The sequence below is a fragment of the Brassica napus genome, chromosome A7, assembly GCF_020379485.1.
Source record: "Brassica napus cultivar Da-Ae chromosome A7, Da-Ae, whole genome shotgun sequence".
NCBI lineage: Eukaryota > Viridiplantae > Streptophyta > Magnoliopsida > Brassicales > Brassicaceae > Brassica > Brassica napus.
Window position 1 is genome coordinate 13,040,296 of NC_063440.1, and position 11,486 is coordinate 13,051,781.

General features: G+C 27.7%; 1 protein-coding gene across 1 annotated transcript; it reads right to left on the reverse strand.

Moving 5' to 3' along the window:
- Positions 1 to 599: 599 nt before the first annotated feature.
- On the reverse strand, positions 600 to 1,715 carry LOC106356420 (protein MIZU-KUSSEI 1-like). Its single transcript, XM_013796178.3, has one exon. It carries the CDS (start codon positions 1,526 to 1,528, stop codon positions 776 to 778), a length of 753 nt encoding a protein of 250 aa, XP_013651632.2. The 5' UTR covers positions 1,529 to 1,715; the 3' UTR covers positions 600 to 775.
- Between the last annotated feature and the right edge of the window lie 9,771 nt (positions 1,716 to 11,486).

Below are 11,486 nucleotides of genomic sequence, written 5' to 3' on the forward strand. Positions count from 1 at the left end.
ACGTTCAATTGACATGCCTACGGTGTGGTCCCTTAGGAAATTTTCAACGATTACATATTCATGATGATAAAATGTAGCCAATTGAACGCAAGTAATTCAACCAAATTGGTATTAAAAATAGGGTTGTCGTAGTCTTTTCTACAGTCTAGTTTGTAAATTTTTTGGTTAACAAAAATGGTACAAATTACTAGATGCGATAAACGTCTAGCCTCACTCCCTTTCAAAGTTAACCTACCAACAAATACACCCCAAATCTTATAATTATTGTTCTTAATCATCATTACCTTATTTGCAGTTTAGATGATCTTTAGACTAGTACTCATTAAGGTCTCCAACATCAAAGCAATTCAGTTTTTGGGGTAGTAGCTAACTAGCTATGTCTCTAGTCTCAACAATATTGTAAACCGTTATTTGGTGAGTGGAGTTGGTAGCCTTAACCAAAAGAATGAAACTACAACACTTGTATCCGGCATATCGTAAGAATGATAGCTGCCTTTAGTTGATTTTAAGAGGTTTAAATTTTAGCTAGTGACTTGAGGATCGTAGATGAAATAAAGGGACGTTTAAGGGCAACACCTAAACCTTTTAGAACAAAAGAAAATAATAACCACTATGAATTGCACATATATGTATTAGATATTACTTGATGAAAAATATGTACATTTTACTCTTTTGGTAATTTTACTTTACAATGTACAGTACACGACTAATAAATGAAACACGAAAATGGCAATAATCTTATTAATTTGTAACTACAACATACTCATGAATATTTTCACGATCTCAAAAGAAATATACTAAGGTCCTGTCCATAACCACCTCCAGGATTCATCATATGAAACGATTCCGAGTCACTCGACCCAGTGACTCGTTCGAACCTCGCTCTCAAGTACAGCGTCTGCTCCTCTTTATCCACCGGCACAACTCCAGCTCCGACTGAAACAGACTGCATCATCCTCAAGAAAACAGCGTCGTTCTCCGTCACCTTCCTCCTCACAGCAGACCCCATTTTCCTTCCGTTGCAATACATCGACCACACCGGAACATCAAAGATCGACGAAGGGCCACTGTTGCTGCTTTGACGACGGTCACACTCGAGGGCTATGCGTAGAACACCTGCTTGATCCATCTCCTTGGCTAACGTCGCCGTGGGAACAGCTAGTTCGAGGAGGAGAAGCGGAGGAGATCCCACGGCGGTGTCTTGAAGGCAGAAACTGACTCTTCCACGACGGTGCCCGAAGAAAGTTCCACTTATGATGCTGTTACTACGGGAAGAAGAGGATGAAGAAGAGGAGGAGGAGGAGTGGTCTGAGGAGGAAGAGGAGGAAGAAGAGGAAGAGACCGAAACAGTGTCGTTTTGGTACGAAGGGGAAGGTTGTTGGTAAGTGCAACAGTATGGGAGTATGCATTCGATGAGTGAGCGGAGAGTTCGTCGGTGACGTAATTCACGAGCGCAGTCCACGGTGGTTGGAGTGGTTATGAGTTGCATGTGATGATGATGCTTTCCTAAATCGACCATCGTTCTCATGCTTGTTTCTCTCCTCTTTTGTGAGTTAACTTAGTGAGAGTCGAGAGGGAAATTAAGAGTATTGAGTTTGTTTTTGGTGTGTAGGAGAAGAGGAAGTTTAGTGGCATATATGTATAGGAAGGAGGTGCTCATGGAGAGTGGCGACCTTTTAAAAATATTATTATTATAGTGTATGCTTTATATCTTTCTTTAATCTAGTGCACATTTCTAGTAATGCGGAAAGATTTTTTTATTGCAATAAATTTAGTATTCTTTCAAAAAATATAAAGCAAAAAAGATTTATCTTATTTGTAAATTGATTTAATCTCGTGACTATTTGTGCCTTTATAACCAACCCCAAGATCATCACGGTTTATATAATTGGAAATGATAGAATTTGGTATGCATTTAGCTTTTCAATTCATGAAGAATTCTTCATTTTATGTGTGTGTTTTGTGCTAACAAAGCGCTTGTGTTTTTAAACCTAAAATTTTAAGGTAAATCATGTAATTTCAAAAATAAGCTCGAAAATTCTTCTTTTTTGGTGTAATCGTAAAATCTTCTTGTTCTAAGTTCTTGATGATCTTAATAAATTTTAAATAATAGTGATTTGAAGTCAATAAAGTAAGGTTGCAGAAATTTGCATCTTTTTTTACCAATTATTTTTCGACAAACTATAAACTATTATCAAGTATAAAGCGTGAGAGAATATAATCCTTATACAGACATGAAGTGAAAGAGGAAAATAGGAGGCAGTGGTGGACGGAAGGAGCAGAAGTGGGCCAATTTGTTAATGTAATATCCAATCGGTGCGTTTGGAAGGAAGCGAATGGTGCGCGTGCGTCACTCCAAGTGTAGTCCCACGGCCACTTGACACTTCCAATCATTTTTCACATTTTAATTTTTTTTTTGTTTAATAATATTATACTTCGTCTTTTTTAACATCTGTGATATTCTATTTCTTATTTCTTTCATAATCAAATTATTTAGCATCATATAAAATTAATTCAAATCATATCAATAAAATAATCACCCTAAAACTCGGGCTTTATTTGCATCAATCTATCTATTGTATTAAAATAGAAGTCATAATTTCATTTCATGTATGATTTTTAAGTTAAACTATCCTAAATATTTTTTATTAAATGTATTTTAATAAAACTAATAATATATAAAATATTTGAATTAATTTAATCATAATATCTTTTCATTTAAAATAAAAAAATAAATATTAAAAATTTCGAAGAAATCTGTTTAAGAAGATTTTAACAAGATCTTAAAATTCAAAAATTATATGTAAATATTTTTACTAATTTCGTGATTACTTTTGAAATATTATTATGCACTAATATATTCAGTTATTGTTTAAAAATGAAAAATAAATATATATCATATTTTTATCAATTATATAATCACAATCAATCATATTAAATGAAAATTATTATGTTCATCAAAATATTTTAACAATATATTAATTTTCAAAAAATTTATGTAAATATTTTTCACTAATTTCGTAATTATCAATGAAATATTATTATGCATTAATATTGTTTATAAAATTTAAAATAAAAATTTGATCATAATTTTATCTATTTTGTAATCATAATTAATCATGTTAAAATAAAATTATTATATAGAACTACATATGATAAAATTATATTAAACTGATTGATTTATAAATTTCATTTTCAAAAATATAAAAGATTTATTTAAAAATATAATATGATGACAGACTACAATACATGTATAAAAATTACATATCTTTGAATTTTATAAATATAATATTATATTATGTAAAATGAATAAACGTAAAAATATTATTAAAATGAAATCCAGTTTTAAAGGGCGGGTAAAAGTTTAACATAAATTAAATATAAATAATTTTCAAATATTGTTTTTCATGCATATATTAATTTATTTAATACTAATTAAATGCAAATACAATAAGATAAATATATAATAAAATAATAAACACATGTGATAGATGACAAAAAAAAAAAACACATGTGATGGTTTTAAACAACTAATTATTTACAGCATATAAACTAAAAATTATTATATTTGAAATAGTTATATAAATATTTATATATATGATTAAAATTAAAATATATACTAATGATCTAAAATAAATATATTCATACATATAAAATTTAAAATAACATCTGCACGGTTACGCGGATCAAGATTTAATTTGCTTTATATTTGTTGATGTTTGGAAATACAATTCCAGTGGCTGGCACTAACTCACTTTTTCTTATATGATATCTACATATATAAATATGCACATATTAAATCGAACTAACTAAATGGAAGTATTCGTAGGAAAAAAAAAGTTTAAACATTTTTCCTCAGGTGTTAAAAAACATTTTCCTCATTTTCTCATTTTCTACTATTCATATGAAAATGGAATTTAATGTTCTCGAAATATGTTGTACCATTTTCTTTCTTTTGCCATCACTATAAGATATGCTTTTACCAAGAAAATGTAACATGAAAATAATGATGTAGGGCATGAGGCCTAAGAACAAAGCATGCATAGAGCAATGATTAAAGCCCAATCATGCTCCGCTATTTTTTATAGCATTTCGTAAGATGTTTTATATAATCATTGATTCTAAATTACATATATTGATTTATAGTGCTTGTGTAATGAATGGAATAATGATACTACTGGATTTTAAACCTAGAATTTAAGAAATGCTCGTAGCATGGTACCTTGAGAAAGAAAAGTTCAGAAATCTTTATCAACATCATCCTTAGCATTTTTATATAAGAATTAATTGGCCGCTTCCTTATACTTATTATTTTCTTTTCGAAGACATCACTTTTACAGGAAATCAAACCATGGTTCATATGTCATCATAGATTCACACAGTCGAATTTGAATTTGATATTCGTATATATATATATATAACGGCAAAAGATTATTAAAGTATTGACTAAAAACATTTATATTTCATGTTATAGCTAGCTAGAATACACCAGAACATTCGCTTTATAATCATTTAGAAAAAAATACTGGCTTCGAATGGCATGCAGATAAAAAAAACGCAGATCAAATCCAAAACGCAGATCAAGCAGAACATATGCAGATCATGCAGAACAAATGCAGATTTAACTGGTTAAGCTAATTTATCGAATTAGTGTATTTAATCAAATATTAAAAATAATTTTGTAAATTAAATATCTAAAACAAAAATACAAATTCTTATCAATTATTTTTGTTAATTTAATAAATGCAAAGAAAGTTTAAACATTATATAAAAGTTAAACACAATTATAACAAAAAAAATCATAAACAAAAAAAAATATAATTCTAATAAATATATTGAAACTTAAAAATTATATAAAATTCATTAAAATGACAAAGAATATTCCATTTCCATTTAATTATTTTTATAGTCCAAATTACGAGTTTTACCAGTTTTTACGAGATTTGAAGGTTTAATTCAAATCCGATCTTTAGAGCAACCCGAAACATGAAGATGGATGAGTTACGGTTTGACCGGCCAGTCCAGTCTGGTTTTCAAACACTATTCAAAACAGTTGTATCTTTATTTATCAAATAAACTTACTAAATTATCATATTTTATTAAATGTTAGAAAATAATAACTAAAATTAAATATATAAACCAAATATACAAATTCTTACTTATAAATAATGAAATTTAAATTACCAAACATCGTAGATATATTCATTAGAATAAGTTTTACAAAATATTAGAAAATAAAAGTTTATAAAAATTTATTAATTATTTTAATTATATTACTCATAACAAGAATAAAAATAAAATATACTATAGTATATATGTTTTCTATCAATGTAAATATTATAAATGATTTTTAGTAAAGCAAAGAAAATAGATAATACAAAAATAATATATATATATATATATATCTATATCTAGTTATTGCAAACATAATATATAAAAATATGAATATGTTGAATATATACTTTTATGTAAATGTTTTATAAAATTATTTAAATTCTATAAAATAAACTTGTTTTAAAATAAATTATTTATAAAACGAAATTATTAAATTTTGTTTTAAAGATTTAGTTATTTAGTTTCAAAGTGAATAACATGAATTAGTAAAGTGGACTTTCTATTAATAATTAATAGCCAATATAAATAAATTTATATGCTGTCAAAAAAAAAAAAAAAAAAAAATAAATTTATATTATTGATCTGTATGTGTACAGCTGCTTTTTCTTCCTTAGTTGCAGATCAAAATATTTATGTGCAATTTAGATCTGCATGCAGATTTTTTATTTTTTAATCATTTATTTTTGATCTGCAAAAATTGTGTTGAATGGCTTCGAATGGCATGCAGATCATAAAAACGCAGATCAAACAGAAAATGCAGATCAAGCAGAACAAATGCAGATCAAGCAGATCATGCAGTACAAATGCAGATCAAATCTTTATGACTAGTATTAAGTTTTACGTTTTATCCACGGTGATGCCATATTTATAAATTTTAAAATAATATTAGTTCAATTATATGAACATAGATATAAAAAACTGATAAAACTAATTAAACATAAGATTAAAATAATGCATGTGTTATAATGAGTATAATAATCATTTTAAAATAATAATTAATTATAAAAATATTTAAATTTATAATTATATGAAAATAATACACGCAATATAAATAACATGCACAAATTTATTAAATTAATATATATATTATTTTTACATATATGTAAATAATTATATATAAGTTATATAAATAGTATAAAGAACTAATATTTAAATTCATTAAATCTGGATATCCATAGGAAACGAAAAAACCACAAATATTAATATTTTTAAGAATAGATATCCAATCCGTTATATGCATATATATACATATATTTAAAGAATTATATAAAAATTATATAAATTTTATATTGTATATAAGTTTTACAATAGTTTTTTTTGAATTAGTAAATTATTTATTAGAATTTTTAAAAGTAAATAATTCTTTTGTTATAAAATATTATTATTTTATAATATTTTATATTATTATTTTATTATTTTTTCTTTTAATTTAATTTCTAATATATTTTTATTTTTATGGATCAAATCGGATATCCAGTCAAAATCTAAAATTTTCCAGATATACGGGACATAGAATATTAAGGGGGCTACGGATTGAATCAGAACATATAATTGATTATTCGGACGAAACAGATTGGATCATCCAAATATTCGATATGTGTTCACCCCTATTTTGAATATGTATATTATATATATATATATAAGTGTTTATCAAATTTAATAATATTATTTTATATATATAATATGTCATTTTAGTTATTTGTATAAGAAAATTCATCTTAAATTATTTATAAAAAACAAAACAAAAAACTTACACTTAAAGAAGAATTTTAATTTGTGAAGAAAAGAAATAAAGTAATATGAAATATTGTTAACTAAAGGAGAAAAAGTAGTTGTCAAAAAAAAAAAAATCAAAGGCAGATCATTGGGCTCCTGTGTTCGATCAGCCCACTTATTCCTATTACTTGCAGATCAGTTTTTTATCACATGAATTGTCCTGCATGCAGTTTTCATAATTTTTTAATATTATAATTTCTTCTGCATTTTTAATGTTGATTGGAGATAAAGTGCAGATCAATCTGCATATTAATTTTTCTTGCATTTGTACTGCATTTACTCTGCACTACATTCATAAATGGCAAAAAAATTGCAGTCCAATCTGCATTTAAAATGTCCTGCATTTATTCTGCATCTTTCCTGTGTTACATTCAAAGCCACTATTATTGCTTTTCAAAAATAGTCGTTTGTCACTTGAGTGATATAATTGCGTTACAAAATAATAAAGACTATTAAATTATATTTTTATTCTATCACTATTAATTATTTGTTTCTAAGTTTTTTGTGATATATCGATGATACAATTTCTTACATGTTTAATTTCTCGTTTGGGAAAAAATTTCACGATTGAGGAACTTTTCAAGAAATAATGAATATAAAGCACAACAGTAGGTTATTACGTACACAAAAGTAGATATAAGCATACATATCGCATCGACTTATTAAGATTGCATGCAGTCTAATCTCTTAGATTCATAATCTAACAACTAGATTCACTCGTCATACTCTAAATCATGCAGTTTATTGATTATGTTGATTTTGGAAATGATTTAATTGCTTACACTAGTATAACACTAATATTATATATTTGCCAGACTCAATCGCGACTGATTCATAATCAAAATCAGACATGGACGATGTAAGAGTTGTCTTAACCGGTAGTTTTTCTCTGTCTTCTCTTGATGGCGAGCTGGATCGTTGTCGTTGCCAAAATCTCAACCAGATGTTCATGGGAGTTTAGAAAGCTCATCGGATTCCTATTGCCTATGGCAAAGGTCCTTTGGAGCTACCTTACTTTCCTTTGCAAGGTTACAAAGCCTTAGTTCTGGACCATTTCAAATTTCTTCAATGGAAAATGCACCACTCGGTGTAATGGAGTTGGTCATGTACTGCATTCATATTATTCGGCACCAACTATTCTGAGCTTATTGTCTAGTTTCTATTGAGGCCATTTGGTCGGTTTTGGAATAGCTTTGCACACTTATCTTTAGAAGTAGAATGCAGGTGGTGTAAGAGGCGGTTCACCTTGTGTTTTAGGGTGAATTCGTCCCATGTGGTTGCAAGAATACAACAGAGTTTGATTAGATAGCATAGAATCTATAAACGTATTCTTAGATGATACTAGATCACTCTATTGTTTTGCGGTTGAATTTCGGGTGAAGTCTAATTTCATTGTAAAACTCTTTGGCTAATAATAAAACTGATATTGAGCTAAAAAAAGGAGTTGACAACTCTGGACTTTTAGTATTAAAAATATATTTACTAAAATAAGATTTTTTAAAAAATGGTTATCAAGTTTTGAAATAGTATAAATATGAGTTTGACGGATTGTAAATATATTCACAAACTTTAATTAGATTTTTGATTCAATCGTGTTTTGATTTCTTAGTTTTGTTTGCTTTTTCAAAGATATTTTTTATTCCCAATATTAAACTAGTAATGTATTGATTAATTAGCTACAAAGGGGGTGACTGGCATTAGATTATGAGAGTTGAATTTTACCACATCTACAAGTTACCTTACAACCAACTTTTTCTTTAGTTTCATACAAACATTTAGATTAGGGTTTGAAAGTTTTTTTCTAACAAAAATATTCAAAGCACTCATTAACAAAACATATATGACACAAAACTTTTTTCGGTTTTGGATCATATGAAAAAGGGGGAAAACATGAAAAGCCAAATATTTATGTGAATGCTTTTTTTTTTGTAAAATTTTATGTGAATGATTTGCTCGCATTATGACTTTTTATTCTTCCACAGGAAATTGTCGGCTTACGTTTCCAAGTGTAGTATCTCCAATTTCTCTATATCAACTGAGGAGATAATCACAGAATCAAGAAATTCCATGATGTCCATAATATTCTTTATTATATTTTTCAAGCAAGTCAAGAGATTTATACGACATCAGTTTTAGTTTTGTATGGCTATGCTAACTACCTATTTTAGTATATATGATCACATCATTATCATTCGTAACAGGTCTTCTAGCATTACAAGAATAAGTTTCCATGCCAACCGTGAGATACGTCGGAAAGTCGTCGAAATCCTTGGGCTCCAAAGCATTTTTCACCTAGCAATTTGTCAGAGTTTGGGTCTTAGAATTTTTTTTGATTAATATAAGTCAATTGATCACTGGAACCATCCACTTATAGACGCTAGAGCTAGTTAATTTGATTAGTGGGAAATAATATAAGGTTAATGTTTATGACACCAGGCTAAAGCTAGTTACGATTCAGTTGTATATAGTATTATATAAAGGTGATCAGTGGGCAATAATATATAGCTAATGTTTATGACAATGTAATGGATTTTATGATGGCATGCATTCTTAAGCCGTTTATATGTGCACTGAGCTAGTGGACTCCAAATTCTTTTTAGTCAAATATTCTTATATTATACAACATTTTTGACCAGCTAATTAAAAGCCTAATTGACTGGTACTTGATATACATCTGATCTGATGCCATGATAAATACATAAAAAGACATTATAGTAATCAAGGCACTAGTTAACAAAATTTCGACTGATATTTAGAAACGTGTCCCCTACCACATCCACATAGCCTAAAAACTTAATCATGTCCATAATCCCATAGATCTATATATAAAATAATTTATTTCTTCAGTCTAGTCTATGTTCTAAAAATCAGATTTTTAGAACCTTTACATGAAGTTTTTCACAAAAGAATAGTTTCCATACTTGTATACACTTATATAATATATACATATATAAATAAAAACGTTTAGAACTATAATGGATAAAATTTTATTGGAGATGCTCTAACTACATATGCTATGAAATTTTAGTCAAACACCGGAGTTATTAAAAATAACTAGTACGTCCAGAAAATTAATCTAACCAACCGTTTAAAAAGAAAATCGACCTTATGAGCACCACAATCTGTTGTTCAAAAAAAAAAAGAGCACCACATATTTATATTAATTCCTATAAATGTCACTAATTTTATGAATGCACCATCTATGACGTTTTTTTTTTCTTAAATCTAGAATTTCAAGGAAATATATCATTCAAAATTCAAACAGCTTTATAATTTGATGAATGAGAAAATTTATAGTGTTATGAACAGCAAAATTTTAATAATAATAACTATGTTGTATCTTGATCCGTATAACATAGTTTTTTTTTATAATCTAACCTATTTTGTCTTTGCAGTAAAAAATGTATCAAGTAAAACCATATATAGTATTTCTTTCTGGATTGGGTTTTGCTAAATAGCATGTCTTTTTTTTTTTGTCAACAAATAGCATGTCTAATAAAGTAACATAAAACTTCGAGTTTTTTCAAAACAAAGTAAGAACCACATATCAGTGCAATCGCAGACTAGGTATGGACTCGGGCCTTTTCTGAAGCCACCACCCATGTTTATGATACAAGCACCATTTTTAGATATATAATTATATTATTTGTAGATATAAATTATATTATATATAAGTTGTAAACGATTAAGGTAAGAAACACGTATTAGGTTTTCGAAAAGTTAAAAACTAAATGATAATCCATGTGTTTTCTATTCATAACTTAAATATAAAAACTCTCTTTGATTAAAAAAAAAACTCTCTAAGAACACTCCAGCAAAATTTATTTTGTTTATTAATATTCTAGTAAGCAAACTAAGAGGACCTCCTCAAGAACTAAGTTGACTTTGCTTAGATAATCCGATTGATAACTAAGAATAAGAAACTGGCCCAGTTTAACTGGGTAAGCGAGACCTACTCTAGCATATATACTTCGACTTCACAATGCTATCTAGCTTTTCGACGATATAAAGTAGGTAACATAACTCTTATCTTTGAAAATATTGTAGCAGATAATATAAAATATTAAGAGATTCTTTGAATTCTAAAACTGAATAGCACATAATTTCAAAGTTTGATTTTTTAACATGGAATAACTTATTAATAAAATCAGATTCGTGAATAAGTACCTGAAATATTTTAGTAATTTTTTCTGTGGTTATTAATCAAAGATTTAACCTACAACATGCCAACATTTTGGAACAGACATAGACATGAAAGAGTTAATTTTGATGGTCAAGAATCTAATATCGTAGCTAGACTTTTCAACAGAACTAATTAGAGGTAGCATTTTTTTAAGAACGCTTCCAAAACTTTGAGATTATTCACATTTCAAAAACACAAAATAGAACAACCGGCTCACTAGTGAGGTTTGCGTTCCACATGAATTTAAATTTTATTGGTTATTCTATTACAGTCTAGATTTTCTGACTCCCTCTAGTTTGAGTGATAAACATTCATTTGTTGTTAAAAAAATACAACATTTTCAATTTATAAATTTAAAACTAATTGTTAATCTTACTCTCCAAGGCAAAGCTATTATACTACCCACTTGATA